The 26,451-nt window shown below is 41.6% G+C and overlaps 1 protein-coding gene across 8 annotated transcripts in view; it reads right to left on the bottom strand.

The window, feature by feature from the left end:
* Positions 1–26,451, bottom strand: part of ERC1 (ELKS/RAB6-interacting/CAST family member 1) — a 282,351-nt gene continuing 255,900 nt past the window's right edge. For 7 of the 8 annotated variants that reach the window (XM_069003679.1, XM_069003676.1, XM_069003675.1 and 4 more), the window contains 2 exons: positions 17,192–17,380; positions 1–6,795 (listed from right to left, as the gene is read on the bottom strand). In XM_069003679.1, coding sequence (XP_068859780.1) covers positions 6,658–6,795; positions 17,192–17,380 — 327 coding nt within the window. In that variant the 3' untranslated portion in view covers positions 1–6,657. Of the gene's footprint in view, positions 6,796–17,191; positions 17,381–26,451 lie in introns of those variants that run through there. The other variant, XM_069003677.1, reaches the window with a different exon arrangement.

Consider the following 26,451-nt stretch of genomic DNA (forward strand, 5'->3'; position numbering starts at 1 on the left):
GAATTTTTAAATAATTTTATAATTTCCTGATGAACTTAGTCTGTGAATAAAAAAAGAAGAAAAAAATGAACAAAGTGTTTATATTATCAAGGCAAAGTTGAATATAACACATTTTCTTTGCAATTTCATTATCCTGTCAGTAACATGACTCCAGCAATAAAACACATACAAGTTGAAGGCAGCGTGTGCATCACGGACACCAATGTCTCCCGCTGCTGTCATTTCCAAAAGGAATTCAAGTACACTAGATCCCATCCCTAAAGCCTGTCTCCCCCTCCACTAAAGTGCAACAGGTCTCTTCCAAAGCAGATGAGGGATCTGTGCCTGTGGAGTGGATGGAGCATCCCACAGAATTTAACTCCACGGATGATTTGTGAACATGGTGTGCAGCTCTCCTCATTCACTGATTTGGAAGGAAACAGCAATTTACTGTTTTAGTGGGCTTGGAGCAGCATGTTGGGCTAGCACAGAAATTATTCCCCTGTTCATGGTCCCATTGGATTCATCTTCCTCCAACATCTGATCAAACAAAGGCATCTCACACTAAAGCCTCCTCAGTTATACTGTAACGAGCGTGTAATGAGGGGCCAAACACAGCCACCCCTGGGCAGGGAGGGAGGACTTGGCCTTGTCCGCAGGGAGCTGGGAAGATGGGGCAGATAGAAGGAACAATGTCTACTTTTAAAATTTGGCTTTGAATTTGGTTTTCAAGATAGCCACATTTTGTAACAAATAAGAGTATATGTGACCCATAGATCCGTTTTTTGCCAGTTTCCAAGTGAAAGAAACCAACGTTTTGAACAAAGAGCCCTACCAAAGCACCAAGAACCTAATGGGAATATCTACTTAAAAGCAAACCAAACTGACCTGATTTTCAAGATCTGAACTAAGCTTGCAAAATGGGAACTAACAGCATACGGTACAGTTTGATAATTAAAATACATTCACTTAATGAAATTCTTTACCTACTGTCATAGGTAAAGTGATTTGTCAGGGTTTTTTAGTTAACCTTACACGCCAGTTTAGCCTCATGTTGTTCCTTTTAAGCAATGCAAGTCTTTGATGCAACCAGAGCAGGAAGTGGCTGCTGGTCCTTTCCTGCCCCATAACCTGCTTGGGTACATGATCAACAGGTCAAGGAAAGGAAAGGCAAGGAAATACAACTTTGATAAAGAACCTACACACAACTACGTGCACCAGCTGATTTGCGCTTGCTCGTGTCCCTGGCATCAAGGGGTGTGATGGAGAAAACAGAAAAGTTGGCCAAAGTGTTTGGCTCATTTACATCAGTGGTTCCCATCTTAGGGGACACCTGGTGTTGGTAACTGTTACCAGAAGAGATTCATTTCCACAATACTGTTTCATTCTGCCCATTTCTGTCTTACACATGTACAGTATAAACCTGGGAAAGCAGGAATTTATACAGGGTTTGTAACATTTCCTAGGAGGCCAAGCTGCCTTGGACCTCAAAAGCCTGTGAAAGGCAACTGGTTATAATTATAAGCCCACAAATCCTTTTCCGTACAATCCCGAGAGGAGGAGTCATGGCTTTGTTGCTTCTTTACTTGAATTCCTTTTAATGAAATTTATTTTTATATATTTTTAAAACACATCTTTTTCAGTTCTACTACTATCTTTTTTTTCAACCCGACAACAGACACACATTGTTGGTAACTGCCCCAGCCTTAGGACCACACGGACAATATCGACAAGCAGAAAACAAAACAGGGAAGAACCACCCCTGGAAAAGTCAGGGGAGATACTGATGACAGGGTTACAGCACTCACCACACACACTGGAAAAAGTCAGGATTTCTGAGTTTATGCTTTTGACACTAAAAAGTTTTGAAACAGTTTTTCTCTTTTTTTTTGTTTTAAAAATAGTCAGTGAACACAGCCATTTTGTTCAGAAGGATCTGCTGTTGCGTAAGGTTCCTTCCATTTATGTGGAAAAAACAATTAAAAACATTGTTTTGTTTAAAAAAACCCCCTGACACTCCTCTTGCTCACCACGCTGATGAGAGGGGTCAGCAGAGTTGGCCTTGCCAGGTGCGACGCCCCGCGATGCCCCGTGCCCGACCCTCCCGCCCCGCCGGCTCCGCTGGGGCAGTGTTGGTTATCCACAGCCTTCCATGTCCTCTCCGGGTCCCTCTTCCAGGGTGGCCGTTGAGCTGAGGAGAGGCTTCCTTTCAGTATCAGATGCCTTGATTGTACTCTTTCCCTTTTGCATTTCATTGGAGTCATTTGAGGGATAAAAGCGTTACGTATGTAGTGAAATTTTTGCTTTAAAATGGTATCAGTGCAGGACTCTACATCCTTTGTACAGACCCCTGCAGTGGCAGCGATTGGCAATTAGTACAGGAGTGGGGACTCAACCCTGTCAACCCTCATCAGATGTACAGATTTCTCAACAAATTGAGCACTAGCAGCAGAATGGGTGGGAATTACAGGGCAAATGAAAAGAGGTGCCCCTATGGTTCAAAACCCAGGGTTATCTCGACAAGATTTATGACATTTATGCTCCCTTGTGCAAATTTCAGAGCCCTGAAGTACCAGGAAATTTTTTAGAGAAGGGACGTTCCAGCCGTGCACCAAGGAACGGCACACGTGGTTTTCTGTGCATCACATCAGACCTTCCCCTTCCGTCCCCAGGACTTGGCAAAAACTGGCTACTCCAAAGAGGGTTTGGCATTTTCTGGAGTGAAAGCTGGTTAAAGGCAGTCAAAACGAGAGAGAATACTTAGAGAAGCTTAGAGCTTCATCTGGGAGCATGCCAGGTAATTCTTCTTCCAACGGCAGTGTTCATGTCCTCACCCTGCAATTCTAGTGTTATGTCTTTTTAGTGTTTTACATGAGGCTGGATTCAGAGGCAAATATGGACTTGGACTCGTGGATATCATGAACAAGTGTGGTTGCAGTGTCAGCTTTTACAGTGTACATGGGCTTCAGGCTTCAGTTATTTTTTAGCCCAAACCCTGCCAAAATGACCTACTAAATTTTCTACAAACAGCTCCTTGAGTCCTTACATCTCTCAGCTTCTCTGCAAATAACAGCTTAGAAGAAAAAAATGTAGTATTAAAGCAATTAAAACTTTCACAGCTCCCGTAGCAAATGGAACTTCATTCAACAGAAGAAAAAGCAAGTTTCCCCAGGGTTCCTGGGAAGGGCCCCTGATTTCCTAGAGCTGCTGCACTGCAGGACCACTGCGGTAGGAAACTGTCTGCATCTGCCTGACTGCTGACACTTGGGAATAAGATCTTAAAAGAGCAGTGGTGGGTTAGGCAACTGGATGAGCATTGCAGGGTATGCCACATATGGCCCTTCTGCCATGTGCCTCATACGCAATTCCATGACGGATTATGAGAATAAAATCCCCTTGTTGCCTTAAGGCCAATGGTGTGGCACTCCATACGAGTGAAAAGAAAAAGCTTTCAGTGGTCACATTCAGCATTAAATTGTGGCCAGCAGTACCTCCCAAATCCCAAAGCTCCTCAAGCTATTCACCACAGGATCTCTGTCGACACAGGATCAGAGAGATTACCTGAAACAGTTCGATGGAGATCAAGTCGGATCAAGACTGTTCCTAAATGAGATCTGCTCCCTCCCTGAAAGCACTTTATGGAGGTCTAAGATCAATCTTTAAGATGGGAAGCCTACAAGACCGAGGAGATAACAGTGGTTAACGAGAAAAATCGCCAGAGCCCAACAATCCAGATGGAAGGAACAGCAGGTGTGTGGCTGGCAGATAAAGGACCAAATGGCCAGCGTGAAAACTAGCCAGCCTTGACAAATCCTCCCTGGGAAGAGGCCGGGAGATGTGTAAACAGTGAGCTTCACCTGGCTGCTGATGCACAGATCCTGCACACGCTGCCGTGACAGCACCAGGCCTTTGGCTGGGGCACTTTGAACTATAGAAATGCAGCCACAAGCTGAGTTAGAGATGCTGAAGAAGCAGCAGCACTTCCCTGCGACGTGTGGGCAAGGCAGTAAAGCCAGGGAATTGAAATAACAGCTCGAAGTGATCGCCCCTCGTTCCCATCCCCTCCCCCTGCTCCTGCCTCCAGCAGAAACGCTATCAAGGAACATCTCAGTAAGAGGTTTACAAGCAGGAGTCATTTGAACCATCGATAAGGGAAATTCCACAGCTTCTCACAGAGGAAGGATTGTTTTACAGCAGGGAACCAGGGCAGCTGGAGATTTGACCATATAAGTTAATGAGAGAGTCAGGAGGGGTGGCGGTGGCCGATGATGCTGGGCTGATGGCTCTGATGCTTTTACAGGCGGCATTAAATTCCTTGAGTGAGTAATTAGGGGTGATGAAGAAAAAGCAAGAAGAAAGATTTCAAAACAACAGCTCCTATCGAAACGTGCTGACTCAAATAATGGGACCAAAGGGGTGGTTCTGGGATGAGGCACAGCCCCGCAGTGTGTACAGTCACTGTCTGCACGCCTTCCAGCATTCCCCTCTTCCACACATTCAGGTTCCCATTACTCTCCTCAGACATGACACAAAAAAAAGCTTCAGACACAGGCTGCTACTACAGGAAGAACTAAAGCTACTTCTCCTGATTTGCAAAGCACTGGCAATTCAACAGTTGGAAAAGGTGTGAATCGCCTCTTCTTTGCAGACTTATTTCTTCCTAGACACCCTGGCTGTGAATCCAGCTCCTTCTGCTGAATTATTACAGTAGAATCAATTGGGACGTGATTTATTTAAAATCAGCTCATTTTCAATAGAATCTACAGGTACATAAGGTTTCCGTTTTGCCCCATTTTCAGTGCTTGTTTGGAAAAAACTACAGGGTACATCTTCCCTTACTCAAACTTTTGCTGATCTCCTTTCTGTTAGAAGTAATTGGTCACTTCTAAAGATAAAAACGAGGCGTTAAAGACCTACAGGGGAGCTGTGCTGTGGATTTGAAAGATATAAGAAACGCAGGTTTCTTGAAAGGGCCTGGAACATTTTCCTTAACATAACAGCCTTGTGACTAAGCTCAAAATGTAGTAAGCCATATGGAATTAAACTGCAGACTCTGAATGGGAGGTTTACTGAGAGGATTCATAATTAGCTAGTGACTAGAAAACCAAGATTTCTTCCACTGCTGTGTTGATATTTGGTCTCCTTTTGCATTCCCCTCGCTCTCTGAAGTAATGTGAGACAGCCAAAGGGAACAACTCCTTTAAGGAGCACAGGGGGACGTGTTACAGGGTTCTGTCCTGCAGATGCCCCCAGACACACATAACCACTGGTAGCCAGGAAAAAACATGTCTCCCCATTAATGCATAGTCCAAGAATGAACACCCAAGTCCTACTCATAAAACAGGATTTCTGACTTGCTACCACAACGACAAACTGACCTGGTATTTCAGGTCATATTACCTATCAGCAGGAGCTGTAATGAGTGTCCAAGGTGGATGGGAATAAAACTAAGGCCTCTCATATACACAGAAGAATTGCACTGGTTTAAGTAAAGCTGTGATTTTACACCTATCTACTCAGCTGGGTGCCAACTCCAGCAGAGATGCTTCTCTTCATAAGGGTTATTGCTCTGAACTCAACTCATTCCTCCTCAACGTAAGCTAAACCAAAATAAATTAAATTATAATTATAGTAAGAACTATGCTACTGATTTACCCAACTAAGCTTTAAAATTATATTTTTAAGCTAAATGATGCAATTTTCTCATTTACAGAATGCCTAAGATTATTCTGATGACAGCTAGTGTTCACAAAGCCATGGCCTGAAAAACTGGACAAACTATACAAGTTAAAGCTGGGAACTGACCTGTTGACCACACCTGCCTGAAGGGAGAGAGCTCTCTATAAAGTAGGATCTTAGGAGACACAGACCTATGATGAGACACCTCATCTAAAATGCCCCAAAAATCAACAGATGAAAACAGTTACCTCAAAAAATGCCCGACCTAGCACTTCAGAGTCAGACCAGTGAACAATAAAAATCCAAGTTAAGTAAAAGAAAGTACCAGTATGCCTACCTTTTTTCCCAGCTGCTATATGAAATGACTAACAGGAGCAAGTAGGGAAACTTTCCTTTCCTCACTCTGCTATTTAAGAACGTAAGAAGCATTGAGACAGGCAGCAAGACCTGAGCTAGCTGATGCTGGCCAGCCACGAGCCATAATCAGAGCACACTCAGGGTTTGGTTTTAGCACTGTGAAATTCAGGCTTTCAGCTTTCATGAAAATAAAAAATAGGAAGAAGGAAAGAAGGTAAGAAGGAAAGAAGGAAAAAGCAATATATGAATGAAAGGCAAGGGCTACTCTTCTGCAACCTCATGGAGAACTACAGCTGCTTGTGTTTAGTGGATCCCCTCTTCTTTGCTCAGTAGACTTGGAGGAGCTCTGCTTAGCTGTATCCAAAAGTCACCACCAACAAAGTCAACGGGGAGTTGGATTCTAAAGTAGAAAGGCAGTGAGAAGATGAGTACAAAAAGGACTGATTAATCATGGACTGGAAGAACCTAGAGAGCATGTAGTTTTTAGAGGGTTTTTTTTTTTGCCTTTGTTTTCTTTGTAAAAGGTGCACCAGAAGTTTCTATTCCATTTTCTTTCCTTCCCATTGCTCTCCACTCCCATGGCTCCGTGGACTGGCTGGGCTTGGCCAGTGGCGTGCTGCTCCGTGGGACTGGTGGCCGAGGTCAGGACGACTCCTCGAGGGCGTTGACGACCTGCTCCAGGATGTCGGGGCAGTGATCCGCTATCTGCTGCAGGATGGCGTTGGCGAACTCCTGCAGCTCTGCGCTCTCCCTCTCGCCCTTCTCCAGCTCGTCGTGCAGCTGCAAGGAGCACACAGAGACACGGTCACTCCCTGCTGTGAACTGTGCTCACTGTGGGACTGCCCTGCCCAGCAGGCTCAGCTACAGCACCACTTTAGGAAGGAGCTAACAGAGGTGTGGTGTGCTGGGCACTTCCAGCACCGGCATCTTCCCTTGCTGACTCCCTCACCTGGAACCGAATGCTCTCCGTCCTCTTTATTTCACTTTTTCATTCTACAGGACCAGGTTTGTGACCTTCCCAGTAAAGGCCATGTCCACATGACTTAACTACTCCTGAATATATTGTTCTATGATAGGTAGGAGAAAAACTTCCTCTGTAGAACATTTTTCTGAAGGCAACCATATTCCAGAAGCAATACAGTGGCTTGCTAGTATATTGCTTTAAATAGTCTGACTTTTATTCATGAACAACAGGATGTTTCATAGGTCATTACTTCAGAATTATTCCTGATATGAAATCAATAGGAATGTCACATAATTATACATAATACACCCAGAGTTAATCAGACTTCTATTTTTCCTACAGAATTACTAATTTTCAGAAACTCTCTTTCCTAACTCAGTCATAAGATGACTACACACAGTTGCAGTGGAACATACACGATTTTTGTTTACTAACTCTGCATTTCCTGTTGGGTCATTCGTTCTTCAGATCACTATAATTGGCTTAACAGGACACAGAATTTCAAACTTTATATTATTCACTCTGTCTACAGTTTATAAACAGTTTCCCCAACAAGTGATGTCCCAAACCATGTCACACAACATACTGGAGTATATGCAAACACAGCTTTTAGCTTCGAGCCTAATGCCATTGCCAGAATTAGGGGCCCACAGAGTCTTAATAAAGAGCAGGAAACATCTGCCTTCAGCAACCTGTTTATCTGCCCAGCAATTGATAAAGTCCATGCTGGCCTGTGAACTGTGCAAAATCCCAAGGAAGGCTGTCATTTGTGCAAGCATTTTAGGGATTACTGTACTCACAGTGGTCTAAGGATCTCAGAGAACAAGGAGAAGCAGCATCCCTTACCAGGCCAGATGATATGGATAGACAGACTGGACAACCTTTTGAGCAGACAGCCCTGCCCTATACTATATATCAAAAAACTCTTCTATTTTTTCAGTAATAGGATTTTCTTCTAATGAAGTATATTCCCTACGAATATAAGACAAGCATATATGTAGCAGGTACATACACATAAGATGGATTCTGAAGCTTATTCCCAGCTTCTGAAGCTGAAGTTCTTCGTCATTTTGAACTGCTGTGAGCAACTATCTTATTTGAACCTTCTTTTAAATTTTGTGTGGTTTTTAAAAATTTAATATTATCTGTCAGTCTGTAACATTTCTTATTCCTAACTGATTAGTGTTTTTATTGGAACTCTACTATGTTAATATATGACATGGAAAGAATGTCAAACTGGCATTTTTCATGCCTGAAGGGATAACTGTTCATCAGTATACAAATTTCTTGATCTGTGTTTTGCACGTCTGTAACACTGCTCAATGCAGGTTTTAAAAGGAGAGAACTATCAGGCAGCAGCACAGCAGGGATCATTTTACCACTTTAAGAGCACAATGCAGTGGCAAAGGTTAGATTTCTACAATTAAAATTCTAATCAGATACAACAGCATGTCTCTGTTTAGTGATGGTATCAAACAAAGCACAGCAGATTGTTTCTGCAAGAAGCACTGCATAAAAACAAACAGCTTAAGAACGACTATGGAATAAATAAAAATGCTTTTTAAGGAAGCTATGGTGCAGGCTTCTACAGACAGAAGTGTGAGAAAGGAAATTAAAAGGGCAAGCATGCTACACTGTTCCCTTTACTAGGCAGGCTAGCATACAGTAAATTATTGGGGCTTTGCGTGCTGAATGTTAGTTTAATGTGTCCTTATGTGCTTTGTTCCTACTGGCTGCTGTACTCACAGAACAGCCATAGGAATCCGAGAGGGGCTCCTGCCAAGAATCACAATGCAAAAGCAACCTGATCCCGCTCTGTGGAGTGACATGAGCCGGGGAAGTGGGGAAAACGAGAGGGAGGGGAGCACTCTGGGCTCTGGAAGGGCTCTTGGGGGAGAAGGGGCGACGCAGCAGTAACCCCTAATGGCTCGGGAACGGCAGGCTGTGGATGGGTGATTAGCCTGGTTCCAGCAGCCTGGCACAGGTATTAGTCAGGAACTTGCAATGGATGGATAAGCCTAGGAAAGGTCCAGTCAGCAAGCAGGATTCAGAGGGTCAGAACAACCAGGCAGGAGTAGTGCTGGATATTAAAAGCCAGGGGACTGGGATTCAGGGACTACCTCAGAGCCTGGTGAGATCCCAGCGATTCAAGTGGTCCCAGTTCCAGCAGCCTGCAAACCACCTCACCACTGGTGTGCTCCCAGGAATGCTCTGAGCCTTGAACTCTGAGACAGGGCTACCTTGTGGCTTCCTGGGCCAGCACAGAGATTTCACGGTGCCATCCATCAGAAGGGTGGGAGGCCATGGGGTTGGGAGAGAGCAAGCAACAGGAGAAACGGCCAACATTATAATTCTCCTTTTCTTATCTGGCACCTGCAAGGGTCCCGAGCTCTCGGTGCACAGGAGGAGCACCAGGAGAGGGCAGTGTTAGCAGGGAAAGCAGAGGTCCTGCACCACCACCACCACCTGCCCAGCCAGCATCCCTCATCCTTCAACCAAATCCTCCAGGTGAAGTGTCAGGAAAGGACAACGCAATTAAATTAATGAAATATAAAAGCATCTCAAAGAGACTGAACTTCAAAACTGAAAGAAGGTTGGTGGACAAGGGACAGTCCTTCAGGATGTTGTCTTCAGTGGGGCAACACTGCAACATCAGTGAAGTCTCAGTTTCTTGCTCTACTAGTCAGCATTTATGTATTTATGAGATTCCTTATAAAATCAAGATAAGCCCAACAAAGCAAGTTCATGCTAAAGCTAATAAATCAAATGCAATCAAAAATAACCAATTCAACCGGAGGAAGAAAATGTTGACCATCAAGAGTCCAAACGGAGATGGCTTTGAATGCTGAAGTCCAGCAACAATACTTTGCAAATTAGCACAGACACAAAGTCTACACAGCTGGCTGGCAGATGTCTGTGATGAAACCCTTTTGGAAAAATAGCAATGATATCCTTGAGTTGAGTTTGCTAGCTTCAGAACAGCTAGATTTAATAATGTGATTCCTACTTCAACAAAGACATCTTAATTGACTCTATGGCTGGTGGCAGCATTTCTAGATCATGGATATCATCTCCACTGAGGTCACTCCTCTCGGAAGCAGCTGGGAGCAGCACACGTCAGTCCTCCATCAGGAAAGGCCTTAATGGGGAGCATCCAGTTCTCAGTGCTGTAACTTGATTCACCCGCATGTTTGGAAGTCCAGATTTTAGGGAAGTTTCTCTAAAAGTATTAATATCACTTCTGCTCCTGGTTTCCTAGATTTTCCTCTTGTGAATGCAAGCTGACATGGTGTTACCTTCCCCATGTCATTTTTCTATGAAAATAAAGAAACGTGGACAATCCTTTTTTGTTGGCATTTCCAGCTGAGGATATGAGGAGATTCACATACTTGCCTCATAAAAATGACCAAAAATGAGAAGGCAAAGCCAGATACGTTTTTTGTCTAGTTGATGACAAGTAAGAATAGACAGCTCAGAAAGAAAAGGACAGCAAGGACCCCTGAAGTGCTTCATAGTATTTATCTTTGGACAGAAGAACAGAAATGGCCTTCAGCATCTCAGGGGAAAGAAAGCTTGCAGATAATCTGCAATAGATTCAGACACTTTTCAGCACTGCTGCCTTCCTTCCTGGGCTTAGAGCAAGGCATGATAGGAATACTTTTCCATTTATAGTTAAACTCCATCATTGAAAAAAAAAAAAAACCCTAACAATTCACCATTAATTTAGCTTCTCTGTTCCAAGATATTTCAGAACTTACTTAACTATTAGTTGACATTCAGAGTCATAGGAACGATACATATGAAGATAACTTCATAGTTAAGAAATAGGATGCTATGGTTTTATATGCACACTGGGTGAATTGTGGTGCTGCTCCACAGAACCTTCGTGGCCTCTGCTTTTCCCATGATGCAAACAAGGCAAAATTAAGCTAAGATTCCTTAATATTTATTTACACCCCCCCCAGTGTGATCTTTGCCTCGTTAACAATCCCACAGAAACACTGATGAAAAAAGGCAAACACAGATAAACCGGTATCTCATCTTGGGCTATGGACAGTAAACCTGAACACAGAATATGACATGCTTGTAGAGCAGCACAAAAATAAAGTTAGTGGAGAACTTCTATAAGGATGCAATACTGGGATATAGAATTATGTTTCTCCAAAGTTCAAGTGTTTCTGGATCAGGTTATGGTTAGTCTGAAAAATACATTTAGAGCTTAAAGTAACAGAAGTAAGCATCAATAAGAAATTACACTGATTTAATCTAAACCTTTGTTTTGTCTCAAAATAAGTTAAACTTCACTGTACCTCAGGCAAATGGTCAAGAGTTTTTGCATCTGCCCAGACAAAGCAGTGTAAATATGTGTGTTTGAAGCAGTGAGAGCCAATTAGATACAAACCTTTATTTCTCAACAATATACCTATAAAAGGGCCAAAAGAAAGGGTTACGAGTGTGGAAATCCAGTCTGACAAACTTCAAAAACAAAAAAAGTTTTAATGTAAACCCTTCAATATTTCTGCTCTATCTGGAAATGTGGGGTTTATGTTCACTTTTTCAAAGTATTTTAAAAACATGCATTTAAAAATTAAAGTAAGATTTCAAATGAAACAGTCTGGTCTTACTAAAATATCCATTCTGCTTGGTTATATATCTCTTTTCAAGTTAGGAATTGTTAATGTTCCTGACTGATAGTGTGTATTTTAATTAATATCAGCCATTTCATGGACAAATAAAAATGAATGATGTTATGGCGTTATGGACATGGCTAACTTACAGATAATGTTTGTGACTTTAACCAGTATTTAAGAACTATGACACTGTTCTCATCCTCACCCAAAACACTAAATATGAAAGTTTAAAATGCTTTAAAATGGAACAGTTTTAGAGAGTTCCCATATCCACTGCTTTCTCAACCAAACTCAGGAAGCAGATTTGCCCATGAAGAAGGATATAAATTGTTGCAATTATTACTTCTAATTTCTAACAGAGACCAGAAGTGGACTGTTTAGCTTTAAAATACATTATGCATTCCCGTAAGATTACAAATTAAAAATAAATGACATAAATCAAGGGGGGGAAGATAACAAGCTAATAGAAGAGCAGTCAGAGAAGGAAGAGAAGGGTAAACTCTGAAGTAATAGAGTAATTTAGAATGACTAAATGCAAATCATAGCAGAGTAATTTCTTTACAGAAACTAAGTAAGTTGAGTAATTCCTCATAGATGACACAGAACACAAGCAGAATCTGAACAAAGAAGTACACAGGATGTTTATAAAATGGCTACTTGTAATTTAGAGTAAAGTTTATCCCACTTGCAATACTGTTTGTATAACAAATCAAAATATGTGTTGGACGTTTTCAGAATTTAGCAATCAAATATGCAATTTTAAAATGAAATTTGACAGCTACAGATATGAGGTCTGGTGTCCTTTCGTATGAAAAGCTTAGCATTGCCCTGTGGAGACTGAAATGTGAATTAAGGGCAAGGTACATTATGGTCCTTGGAACCAAGCCAGGACTATTTAGCTGACGCAGCAGGTTGTGACCGACAGTGAAGTGACATTATCACCTTTTTCCTTCCTCTGCTTTGGGCACCTGAGCAGAAAAGACATTGCTGATTTCTTGGGAGAGGATTAGTAAGCAGGAATCCGTGGAAGGTCTGTGCTTTGGCTGAAGCTGGTGCACAGGGAGAGGGAAGACAACCTTTCTGCACTACAAAGGCTCTTTGATGATCATAAAGATTTTTCAGAAGTGCCTCTCTCTGTAACTCACAGCGAAGCAGCCACAGGTGCAACACTGTTGGTAGTGGGGTGAGACAAGCTCCCACAGCAGGTGACTTCAGAGACAGCCTCTGATGGAAATGCACCTGCCCAGGTCTCCAAGACTGCTGCTGATGTCCAGGTCACACTGCAAATGCTGCCAGAAACACCTCTGGGGAAGGAGGGATAGGTCGATTGTGCAGGGAAGGAACTGGTGCTTGGGGCCAGAAGTTGGCAGGACCCCCAGCAGCCTGAGGAAGCCAGGATGTGCTGGACATGGCTGGAAAGAGCCTCTGATTCCAGGCAGCCAGGGAGAAAAATGCCTCCTACTCCTAGGGTTAAGAAAATTATTTTCATTGTATAGATTTTCTGTTGGAAGAAATATTTTTTCCGAATGTCACTGCAGGACCTATTGAAAATAAGAAATTCTCTGTAAGACGAGGTTCTGCACATTTACAGCTGGATTTGAGGTGCTAAGAAACACTTCTGATAGCCCTTAAGCTATTAATGAATCAAACACTGCTGCCTACTTCTAATAACTGGGTGTTCTGTTCCGTTGGCTCTTTTTACCTTCTCGCACTGCTGCCTCAGCCCCAGCGCAGTGCACCACCTCTGACACGCTTAAGCGAGGATTTCCAGCAAATTCCAGTTTCCACTCCACTCTTTTCTTTTGTACAGATAAAAGCAAAACAAAACCCAAACTCTAAATAAAATTGTGGACCATATAATTACGTTCTTAATGCCATTTCCTTTCATAGAGGACTAAAATCCCGCACTTACAGGCAACTATCTGAAACATGAAACGGAGCAGTAGTTCTACAGAGCTCAAGGATATTAACATAATGATACCTCTAGGACAAAGTGAAAGAAAATATGGTATTGAATAGAAATTGCTAGGATAATGCAATTATTTATAATGAATGAATGGAATTTTTATTTCTTAGTGTCAAGACTTGGAACATATTCTTCTTTCCTTCTGGTAACTTCAGTTTTTTAATAAGAAAAGTCAAATAGGACATGAGCTGGTTGAGGACAGTTCCTGAAACAGTACTGGCTAGCTTATTTGGGGACACTGGGTCAGAACTGACTCAAAGGGATATTTTCCACCATAGGAATAATTTAATGACATGGTTCTGAGCACTTTAGATTCTTTACTGTCCACAACTTAGTCTAGTGTATTATTTTAGATTAGGTTTTGAGACACCATATACTTCTAAGTACTGGCTTCAGTTCTACATTAAATGTACCAAATTTTTACTACACTAAGTCAGCCTTACAACATGTCTTTGATAAAATGCCAACAAAGAATGATATAGCATCTTGCCCCCACAGCTTGATTAAAATCTTCCCCAGGGCAGTGGTTACAGCCCCAAGCCTGACAGAGTTCAAGAAGTGTTTGGATAATGCTCTCAGGCACCTGCTGTGATTCTTGGGAATGTCTTGTGCAGGGCTGAGTTGGACTCAATGATCCTTGTGGGTCCTTTCCAACTCAGCATATTCTGTAATCAGTTGAAGTCACTAAGGATTACCACTGAACTTAATGGTAGTGTCAAGACACTATTATAGATAAGAGGCACCAATTATCAGTCAAACTTTGAGACTACAAAATTATTTCTGTGGCAACAAATTCCCCTTAGCTCCATGGTATTGATGGTGGCAGACACTTTCCCAACAACTATTTGTACATTAGTTTCTGTGGGTCACCATGGATGCACTGGAAGAGTGAAAAGGTTAAATCTACTTCATATACCATTTGTATCTACCAAAAGAAGCCACAGAAAACTTCTACTATTGGTACCTGAGCCTTCCCAGCAGGCATGAAAGGTCTACCAAATATATCAGCCATGATGAAACATAGCAAACCAACCTCTGTCAATAAAGCTGCTGCAGTGGGAAATAACAGCTCCAAAAGCAGCAGTATGAAAAGGAATTCTTAACTATTTATAAAAAAACCCCGAAAGAGCCAAACCAAACTAGGTAATCTCATTGGTGAGAAGTGGGGATGTTGGCATCACTCTTAAATATTATTGGTGTTGGTTAAATGTATCCTCCCTAATCATGTTAGCACTTCTTAACATTCAAGAGGATTAATTTTTTCCCACTGAGGCTTTTAAAGCATTATCTACAGAAGATCATATTAGAAGGGACAGGAGTGAATTTAATGCACTGGATTTGAAGTCATTTACAAAACTCATTAAAATTCCAAAGATGCAAAATGGGTATTCTGTGATGGGCTTCTGCAAATCTGGAGAACTGATTCCCACCCCCCATGGGAATACTTTAAGCACAAAGGAAACTCTGCAGCTAGAAACAGAAAAGCTCCATGGCTTAAATGAAAAGTCTGCTTTGTAAATTGAAATATATCATTAGTCTGTGTTTTGCAACTGACGCTTCTTAAATACCATCTGAGTGAGTATGGGAAAGCAGAAGGGACAGCTACATTTTATGTTAGCTGACGTTAGCTATGCTTGGGAATCATGAATGGAGAAGTAACTTTAAACAACTGCAGTGACAGCAGTGCAGAATTAAGACAATAACGTGAGAGGATAGGAAAAGAATTTTCTTCTCTTCTCCAGAAAACGGAGGTAATTCCCTTTTCTCACAGTTTCTCACAATGCTTTCTTTACTGTTTAACCCATAGATGTTGCTAATGGACTAGCAAAGTTTACATGGGAAATATTATTTTTGGGCTGACTATTCAGAAGAACTTGACAAAGAAAACCTTTCCAATTTTCTTTACCCACATCTCTTGATCAAATAGCAAATAGCACCTGTCCCCACAGATCCTGATTGTAAACAAAGACCACCACAGTAATGAGGCAATTTATTTCAGGGATATCCAAACTTTGCCTATATCCACTCTTGTTTTTAGAGGTGCCTCCCATCCATGCTACAGGCTTGTCACCCACTGCTTCATCCCAATCTGACAGACAAGGTGGTTCAAAAGAATATGCCCCATGTTTTGATTTATAACATAGGAGCTGTAAGGCTTTAATAGAGGAGGATGGCACGCATTAAACTGAAAAAGTTTTAATCCTGTATCAGTGATTACAGAACCCGGGAGGCTCTGAAGGGAAAAGGAATGTGTCATGCCTATAGAGGCAAATGGAGATACCGAGGGAGGCACCCAGCACATGCTGAATCAGTAAATGTATGAAGGCAGGTACAAAGAGAGAGAATGGCTGTCTTGTACCATCTTGGCCCTATTACAGGTGTATTTATCTCCAGAGGTCTGCTCTTTCTGAATTCTTCAGACATGCTTCTGTTGGTTTCCTGCAATTTGGCTGCCCACTCCAATTTTTGAATCAAAATTCAGTCTTGAATTGAAAGTTCAAGGAAGTTAGCTTTAAAATCACAAAGAAAGAAAACCAGAGCTGAAGTGTTCAAGATAGGCTCAAGATATGTTCACTGACCCACAAATCCCCTTTTAACTATATAGGCCTTACACTAGCTTGTGTGCACACTGGACAGCATTTGGTATAACACATATGAAAGTGAATAGCGAAAGGCTTGGCATCATAATCCAAAGTTAGGGTTAAAAAGATAAAACTGGGGTCATTTAGTTTTGGTACAAGTTCCTTGTAGTAGTTTAATTAACAAAAAAAAAAAAAAGGCATGCAGTAATATAGGACTAAAATAGTAAAAAAAAAAAAAAAAAATCGAAAAGAGAAATAGGGAGGAATTAGAAAAAAGGTTGTATGGAATGGTGAACTATAGTCCAAAAACAAGAGTTAAAAAACTGCCAATGAAGCGAGTAAGGAAGGCAAGACATTACCAGAGGTGGGAGAAAGAAAGATTATTTCAGTAGCTGATTTAGAACTGGATGGACAGTCTCTTGTGGAGACTTCATCAGACAAACTCGTATGAAACCCTTTCAGTTCTGTATTCCAAAACTCCTGGAAATAAACAGTTGTGTTTCTGAAGTCACTGTGTGTGTCTATAAGCATGGCTGTATCACATCCAGCACACTGAGTGCAAATCTTGATTCAGAAATGCAGGTAAGGTGGTAAGCAGTAGAAATTATTGGCAGAATATTCTGTATGAGCAGGTAAGGACAGTGCATTCACTTATAGAAAGAGACTTATAAAAATGTGTCAAAATATAAATGGTTTATGTAATTAAAGTAAGATTTAAGACCCTGATGACTACATTAAATTACAGAGAGCAGATAAAATTTGTTAATAGTTAAAACATGGCAAAAGGGGTATCTTGCAGTTTGATCTTCCATGAGTGTGTAGATGCATGGCCTCAAGTACGGATAAAGGAATAGATGAAATACCATAATAAATATTACATGGCAATGATTAAAAAATTTACTGACTCCTCTTATCAGCTGAAGAGCTCATCTTTGCCACCTGCTTTCACCACTTACAGCATGGTTTCACAACATTTTGGTGTGAAAATCAGCAAGTTCAGGTCCTTGTTCAGAACTCGAGACCACAAACTCACCTGCTCCTGGGTCATCTTCTGCAGCTCCTTCTCCCAAGCTGCCTGGTCATCATCCAGGTGGTAGGAAGCAGGCGGGGTGAGTCCGCGCAGAATCAGGGGGTCGCGGTCGTGGCAGAGGGCTGTCAGATGGCCGATGTACAGCTTCAGCTTGCTGCGGTTCTGGTCAAGTTCTAAGAGGGGCTGAATTATCTGAAATAAGAGAGCAGAGACAGTGAGGCACAGCCTGAGACCCAAGCAGTGATGAAGGCAAAGATCAGCGTCTAAGTTACAATCTTGTTCAGCTTCACAGGGGAAGGAACCTGAACACTCTTTCCCCCGTAGTCCTGCTCCAGAACGTACCAACCCACCCAGAAAGGAACCAAGGACACTGGGGGAAGGGGTGGAGTGATGACAGCTGTGTGATTAGTTTGGGAAATAAGGATGACTGGGTGAAAAATGAAACAATATTAAACTGAATGCATTAACTTTACTGATTATCCAGTTTAACTACATCAACAAAAAATGATTTTTCTGATAAAAGGGGTCTGTCCATAACAAAGGCAACAGCAATATAGATTTTGTTTGTTTTGCCAATAAACATTTCATTGTAAATTAAGTATGCAATAAACATGTTCTAAAGAGAATAGTTTCAAATGATGCCAAAACACAACAATTCTAAGATGAATGCATCTCTACTGTAGAAATTGGGTAGAGACATATCTTCACCAGAAAGTAAAAGTTTAATTTTTTTAGAATCTTTTACATAGTTAAGGTATAGTTGTCTATAGTTTTGAAAAGGCAATGACTTTTATGAAGCAAGCCAGATTCTATATAATAAACTAAAAAACTGAAATCTTAGGAATTCAATAAAGTACTATTTTATTTTGTTATACTTTACCCAATCTGAATCTAATCATCATTCCTAAATGCAATCCAAACTAGAGTCATCCCCTTCCCATAAAAAGTATCTGAAGAACCATTTTTCATTTTTTTACAAAAATATAGAGCTCAAGTGCATAAATACCTGCTGGGCATCCCTCACTATGACCTTCCACAAGAATACTGCTTCGTTTGTTCTAGATGTTCGTGGGCACATATTCAAAACCGCAGTAATGCAAACCTCTAAGGTTTGCAGCTGATGAAAAATTAGAGAAGAACTGGGCTTAGGGCCTCCTTTCCATAAAATGAGGTGCTGGGCAGGGAGAGCTGGGAAGCCTTGCCAAAGTCTTGGCAATTTCTGTTCATGTTCCCAGGCAGAGGCTGCACCTGCTGTTTGTTAGTGGGTTGGGGATATCTTTTCAATAGGACACCTCTGACCCTGCTAATGAATAAGGAGTGAGATAATCTGAGTCAACAAAACAGGGTGCTGGCATTACTTTCAACAAAGACTCTGGCTTCGACCCCTTTTAATAAGGCTGTCAGGGCTCACTTATTTTGTTTCTAACGCTGTTTTACATGGATTAGTTTCTGTAGAGCATGAGGATCTGAGAGGCATGGCTAAGCAGCTAACTCATGTCAGGCTCTGTGTCCTGCCAAGCTCAGCTGTGCTCAGCAGCCTACACCAGCACATCAGGGTGGTGCCACAGCCACACGGCAGCCACGGGACAGGAGACAGGCAAGAAACCTGCAAGAGAGAGAGTGAGCTCACGTGCTTTATTAAAATCCCCAGTGCTGTGGGCAGCCTTGGGGCAACCTCTGTTTGCAGACATAAACACACATATAAAATAATGCTCTGTTATATCAGGAGGGGATGAATGGACAAGGAGGTGGTTGGAGAACTGGCTGAAAGGCAGATCCCAGAGGGCTGTAATTAGTGGCACAGGGTCTGCCTGGAGGCCTATTACAGGGTCAGTACTGGGCCCAGTATTATTTAACTTACTCATCAATGACTTGGATGAAGAGGCAGATGCCTTCTCAGCAAGTTCACTGATGACACAAAGCTGGCAGGAGTGGCCAATACCCCAGAGAGTTGTGTAAGCCTTCAGAGGGACCTCGACAGGTTGGAGAGATGGGCAGGGAAGAACTGTCTGAAATTCAGGAAAGGCATCAGCAAAGGATCCTGTACCTGGGGAAGAATAACCCCATGTACCAGCACAGGCTGGGGCTGACCTGCTGGAAAGCAGCTCTGACGAGAAGGACCTGGGGGTCCTGGTGGACAGCAAGCTGTCCATGAGCCAGCAGTGTGTCCTTGTGGCCAAGAGTATCTTGGGGTCAGTAAGGAAAAGCATTTACAGCAGGTCAAGGGAAGCAATCCTGCCCCTCTACTTAGCCCTGGTGAGGCCACACCTGGAGTGCTGTACCCAGTTCTGGGCTCCTCAGGACAAGAGAGACACAGAGCTCCTGGAGCGGGTCCAGCAGAGGGTGACAAAGATGTTGAAGGGACTGGAGCATCTCTCTTGTAAGGACAGGCTGAGGGAGCTGGGCCTGTTCAGCCTCGAGAAGAAGCAACTGAGAGAGGATTTCATCAGTGTCTAAGTATCTAAAGGAAGGGTGTCAGAGCATGGACCAGGCTCTTCCTCGTGGTGCCAGGCAATAGAACGAGGGGCAATGGGCAGAAACTGATGCACAGGAAGTTCCACCTGAACAGGAGGAAGAACTTCTTTCCTGTGCAGGTGACCAAGCACTGGAACAGAATGTCCAGAGGGGGTGTGGAGTCTCCCTCACTGGAGACATTCAGGAACCCTCTGGATGCAATCCTGTGCCATGTGCTCTGGGATGTTCCTGCTCTAGCAGGGGGTTGGACCTGATGACCCACTGTGGTCCCTTCCAACCTTACCATTCTGTGAATCAGTGACTGCAAACTGCAGCAGGGCAGAATACTCTGCTGTCCTGTATACAGGGCAATAGGAAGGGATATTTTAATAGAATCAACACAGTTACATTTCACTTCCATCACCAAGCAAAACTGCCTTTAGCCAATTATATCCATCAGCCTTGGTTAGTTACTGAATTTGCACTGTATAGGCCAATTTCATACAGCATGTGTTACCAAGATTATGGTCTGAAAGTTTACTGCCTGTGCAGGTGAAAACCAGTGATGCTTCTAATTTAACTGATATCTTTCCTATCTTTCTTACTATTTGGTTTGCCCACAGAGGGTAAAATGATGGAGTATCACTTTTTAAGAAAATGCTGCTCTATAAAAACGTAATAGTCAATGTCTAATAACTAGCTGTCTAATCAATGTAGTAGCTGTCTTGTATTCTTTTCAGATACCAGTCTATTGAATAGCCATCAGATGTGTAGATTCCAGTTTGAAAAAAATCTGACTGGACAACCTTCCTGGCTATTGTTTATGAACAATATTGTTTCTCCTTGATGAAGAGAAAGCAGAGCTATCTAGTCTAGCAAGCAAGAATGGAAGATTATCATAGAACAGTTGAATTTGACTGCTCAGGGATAAGTCCCCTTTCGAAGCACATTCCTCCTGTACCCTTCCCCCTCTTACCTCGAGCTGGAAACAGGCCAAATGAGGCGTGTGAAAGTTCTTAACTAGCAGCCCTCCCAAAGCTGTTCACAGAGCAATCATTCCTCTCACTTGGGATCCATTAAACGCTGCCAGTCAAGTAGGAAGTGCCCTTATATCTGCGTTCCTGCCATATCTAATTTGAACTGGCCACTTAGCAAGAGGCACTGTGCTTCCCACACAGCAGAGCTGCCACTGCCTTATCTCAAGAGGGTGTAAGAGCATTTGCTAAGTGCAAAAGCAGGGCACTGCTGGATTCATAACCCACATCGCGTTCTCATGATCAGCTCAGAGCTGCAGAGCTTTCTAGGAAAACAACGGGTAAACAAACCAAACCCAGGAATATCTTCTAAAGCAGCCCTCATTCATTAATTGCCCTGATAGGTTTAGGCCATCCTCATCAATGCATGGAATGAAGTCTGCTTAATGTACCCTCAACTTCAGAATATTGCTAATGGCCAGCTAAGTTTGACAATGTTTGACTAAAAAAGGCAATCACTACAACTCTGAGGCAGAAATGTGAAATGCCTGACAAATCTCCCATGCAAAGCCCAACCACCTCAACCAAGTAATAAAGACTTTTGTCAACATATTTCAAGTGCAACTTGCAAACGATATGTTCAGCTTTTTGCGATTTTGTACTTTTCTTTTTTAATCTTTGAGTATGACAAATGTGAATCTAACTAGTTTCAGAAGTCATTGGGGCAAAAAATCTCTAGAATGAAATGATACTGCTTCTTCAGTGGTAGTCCTGCTGTTGCTGGATAATGGTCAGCTGAAATATGGGTAACTGAATTTAAAGTTTTATATGCTAAGTCTCTGCATTTAAATACCTATAGATACACAGCAGTGTCTACTGGAAATACGCAAAAATACATCAGTGGTTATTTGAAAAAGAAAACCAGCAAATGTCCACAGACATCTGCGGAATAAAGAATGAATGTAATCAATGTGCAATTCACCACAACACCAGCTTTAAATGATGCCTTCTCCAGGCAGAAGGGTTAATGACCTGGTCACCTTTCTCCCTGCTAACAATCCCTTTTTCTCTGAAGGAAGCAACCACTTTTCTTTTGCAGAAAGTAATTAACTTTACTAATTTCAGAGAATACCTTCTAAATTTCTACTTAAAAAATCTGCAGCTGCCATTTCGAAATGAAGTCTTACAGACACCCCTAAAAGCCTGTCTGTTCTGCAGCTGCATCAGCTGGCCTTGCAAAAGTTATCTCCTTACACAACTTTCCTTACTCGTCAGAATAAGCACCAGTGCCGAGGTTGATCATGGATCAACAGCAGTTATCTTTAAAAAAAAAAAAAAAAAGAGAAAATAACATCTTCTGACACAGCAAGGGCAATATAAAGTGCCATATGTACGTTTGGCACTGGCAGGACTGCTGTCATATCCCCCATTAGCCTAATTACCCTGCCTGCACACACTCTGTGTGTATATATCCACTACAGAGCCCTGAAGGGCAGAGTGATGCTGGTGAGTGGTCTTCATTTTGCAATCAAATAATTCAGTCATTTTTCTTAACTTACCCCTAAATCTCTAAATATTTGTGAGAAAAAATATCCCTGGAAGTACAGCTACATCAAGAAGAAAATAAAGTAGAACTCACAAGTAATCTCAGGTGTCAAAGTAAACAATGTGAGGTAAAAATGACAGTGGTTTTGTATTAGAAGTGTTACAAAGAAGTGTAGGTGGAATGGATCTGAAAGTTTCCAAGGAATTAAGTAATTGGAGAAACAATCCAGCTTGCCAGCCTGGTCTAGACACCATGAGTGTTCACTGTAAATCCTGCACAGCATAAATAAAGAAGGAATTCTGAAAAAAATCCAAGCAGAAGCCCAAAGCACCACCAAACATCTCCTCAAAACTTCAGACTGAACATAACCAATACATTTGGAAACACAGTGCAGGTCGTCCTTTAACTCCTATCAATCACATCTGTCATGTGAGCATGGAAAATGATTTTCAAACTTTGTTACACACAGTTGCAACTATACTATCCAACAAAACCTACTTCCCAAGTACCATTACACAGGAGAAGATGGGGCCAAAGCTTGTGTAAGCACATAAGGTTGTTAAAAAGAAATTATTTCAAAATGACCTGACAAATCTCTGTATACCTCCCTGTATCTGGGTTTTATTATAGATATTTCCAGACAAGAATATTTTTGCCTATATAGCTAAATATCTTACACTGGGAGATCCAGAAATAAGCTAAGATACTGAGTGACATGGTCTGGAAATATTTGCATAGCAAATTGAATTATGCCTTCTTGCTCAGACCATTTGTGTTTGTTTTGCAACAAACACAAGGGTTCAACAATAATCTTGTAACCACTGAATGCAATGGAGTTTTATGAGGCATGAATTTGGCTCAGAATGTGAAAAGCTTTCCCAAATTCAGAGCAATTTATCACTGATGTCTTCCCTTCATTATTTTAAATGGAAACAGAAGAAAGTTCTCAAAAAGACACATCTTGACCTCAGTTCAGTTCAGCTCGGTTCACCGATGCACAGAGATACTTGGTTTCTTCAGAAGACCCCAATAAAAAAGCTCAAGGACAGGCTCAATATTCTTTATATTTGTTTTAAAGACAAAAAAAACCAAAAAAGGATTTAACTCTAACCTTCATAATTTTCTCCTCATAAACTAGAAAAATATATGTGAGGAGCTAAAAGAGATTCTGGCTATTTTGACAGAGCTGTCTTACTCAGTTCCTTTCTGACAGAATCAATTAGGAAATCATTTTTATATAGCAAATTATTTTTGAAATTTTTATACACCATGAACAAATCCCATGGATTAATGATTTCCAGAGTTCACCCTCTTCACCTTGGGAAAAATCCAGACCAGAAAAAAAGAACAGAGAAAACACAAACCAGGGAAAGGAGTTTTGTCATTAGCTCCCTCTGTTTACATAAAATATTTTCCCCATCATGTAGGTGAAGCAGAGAATTGCAGGGGGTTGGTAGGGTTCCTAAAGCACTGAAAAAGAGCAAGTAGTTCTAAAATATTTTTATACATAAGAAATCCAGAAGTGCTTTCCATGACACTGGCAACTTTCACTTATGTGGGCTGCAGAGCAAAGTTGGCAGGGAACCACATGAGGAACAGCAGGGACTGCTGGAGATCAGAGCTCACATACTGATGTGAGGGCTTGTAACTGGACCAAGGGGGAAATGAACGCTCAGGAATGGGATACCTCAGCAGAGCTGAAGGGGGTGTTTGCACACAGCCTGAATTTTGCCTGCTTCCTCAATCCCTTACTTTCCAAAGCAACGGCACTCGCTCAGTCTCTTACCCCTCAATACAACTGACCGCACTGCGCACACCTCCCACCTCCTTCTTCTGTGACAGTCCACAGGCCTCTTCCCTCTTCCTGGGACACAGGAGAGGAATCTGTGGCATAACGAGATCAAAACATACAAACTGAAATGCTGCTTTATTTGTCTAAGGGTTTTTTTCCTTCAAAATTTTTTGGGAATCCAGCATAGTTCTGGAGCAAAACAGGATGGGATCAAGAGAACCTAAAATCTGCACTTCCATTATTAAAATCTCCTTCATTTGAACACTTCATCCCTGTAAGTTGTGTTAGTTACCAGGTTAAATTTTTGAATAATAAATTAAATTATAGGAAGCTGTGAAACTGGGTAGTCAGACTTATGATACTGATAATTAAAATATAATCAAGGAAAACAAAAAAAAATTCTCACGGTAAGCAAAAACAGTTTAACAACTGTTTTCAGCTTGTACATGACACTGTAGATTTAAATAGCATTCTTCTATCAAACTTTTGTAGATGTAACTAGGCAAGTTTAGATTTCACAGAGTCAGTCAGATTTTATGCTGATTCCTTCTCTACAAAAACATAGCAGCTTGAGAATAACTAAGAACAACCTGCTTGTATTTTTAATGCATTCAAGCTTTCTAGCACTTGTTGTCTATGCAAGAGTGAACAAGGAAGTGCACACATTTCTTGCTGTGCTGTATTTTGTCTATTGCTTCTTCCTTTTACAAAGGATAAAAGGAAACAGTGGCTAACAGGCCTTTGTCTGAAAGCAGAACACAGCACCAGTGCACAGGAGAGCGTGTCCATGGCAATGCAGATGTATCAGGGGCTGTGCTCTTCTGCCTCCCTGCTGTCTGCTCCACTGCTAATGCAAACCAGAAGGCAATCCTTAAGTAGTCTACCAGAGAACACAATCAGTGCTTTTCCTGTTCAGATGAACTATAACCTCCCTGTCTGCAGGTGATAGGAATCTTGGTCTTGTCCTTCTCTAACACTGTGTCTTCATTCTGCTGTTGCAGCTCTCTACCTGCTGAAAGACACTTTCAAAGCAAAGACTTGTGAAGGTTTATCTGTCTTTGGGAAGTCTTTTTAGAGCTGCTTGCTCTACATCCAAATGCAAAATCCCATGAATAAATACACAGATTTATACATACATATAGTAGTTCTTACCTAAAAGTTACTTTAACAATCAGATGTAGTTGGAGAGCCCGTGGTGAGCCTATGGGATGGAACTGTAAATCCTGACATGTCCATCAGTCATTATGAACTTTACCAGCCAGGAAAATGCAGTGTCTAGATTGGCTACATGCCCCTACAGTTCTTATTTTAGTTACAATTCTCTGGAGCTTATTTTCAGAGTTAATACACTGGAAAGCAGGTTTGGGCTTGATTCTTTTTCTCACATTGCTCATCTCCTCTCTCCCTCCGTTTCTTTCCTCCTAACTGACAACTAAAAGGGCTTGGCTGCAGCTGTTCCTCCTCTGTCTCTGTCCTGTCTATGAGTGCCAGAGCTCAGAATAACTGGGAGATAGGACAGACTATCACACAAACTGCAGGGAACAGCTCTCCTGGAAGTGGCCAGAAACAGTAATGTTTGAGTGCAGAATTCCTACTTGCTACAAAGACCAAGCCACTAGTAGAAGATCATGTTCAGCTGCAAATCAAAAGAGAAAATAAGACACAGACCTGGCATAATCTCATCTGGCAGAAATGAATGATGGCCTTTTTGCAATTGTTTTGCTGAAAAGCACAAATCTCTACAAAAAGAAACCAGCCATCTGTTTTGAATGTTTCAGACTGTAAGTATCTACTTGTGCTCTTCTTTGATCTATAAGAATAATAGGAAGACAGTGATACAGTCCAGTTACACCTCTGTTGTGAGTGCTTAATTCATCCCAGAGCTGCAGATTACAAAATTCCATCTGGAAATCTTAGTCTTATCGTTCTGGGATCAGAAAGAAGATGAACAGTGTATCAAGATCAGTTCTTTTGTGCTCATAGATATAACACTCTTGGACAGAGAATACATTCTTCTGACAGAAATTAGTTATTAAGCAGCAAAATAATAGTTAAAAAAAAAAAAAAAAAAAAAAAAAAAGAAAGCTAGCAGAAGAATTGTTCTCCAAAAGAAGAAAGGACCAGGACCAGAAGCTGACTTTGTCTCAGGGACAACATTCTTCTCTAACCCTCCTAAGGATTAATTAGTTACATCACCTTATTTGAGTGCATCACATTAGGGTTCTTACTAAAAGGTTGCCCATCTGGAAAAGTGGGAGTGAAGAACCCTGACTGTCACCAATATGACAAAACAAATGTGGCATCGTTCTCAGTCAGGACAAGTGATAATGTTTAAGCAATGGAAGATCATCTCACGTAGCCACCTTCAAATTTTGCACAGGGTATGTCTCCAAGGCAAGCATAAGACACTTTCTCAATGCTTTTCCATACCTGGATGAAGAATTGTAATAATATCATTATTATACTACACAATTAATTTGTAGATTTTACAGAGGGG

The sequence above is a fragment of the Aphelocoma coerulescens genome, chromosome 1A (assembly GCF_041296385.1).
Source record: "Aphelocoma coerulescens isolate FSJ_1873_10779 chromosome 1A, UR_Acoe_1.0, whole genome shotgun sequence".
Classification (NCBI taxonomy): domain Eukaryota; kingdom Metazoa; phylum Chordata; class Aves; order Passeriformes; family Corvidae; genus Aphelocoma; species Aphelocoma coerulescens.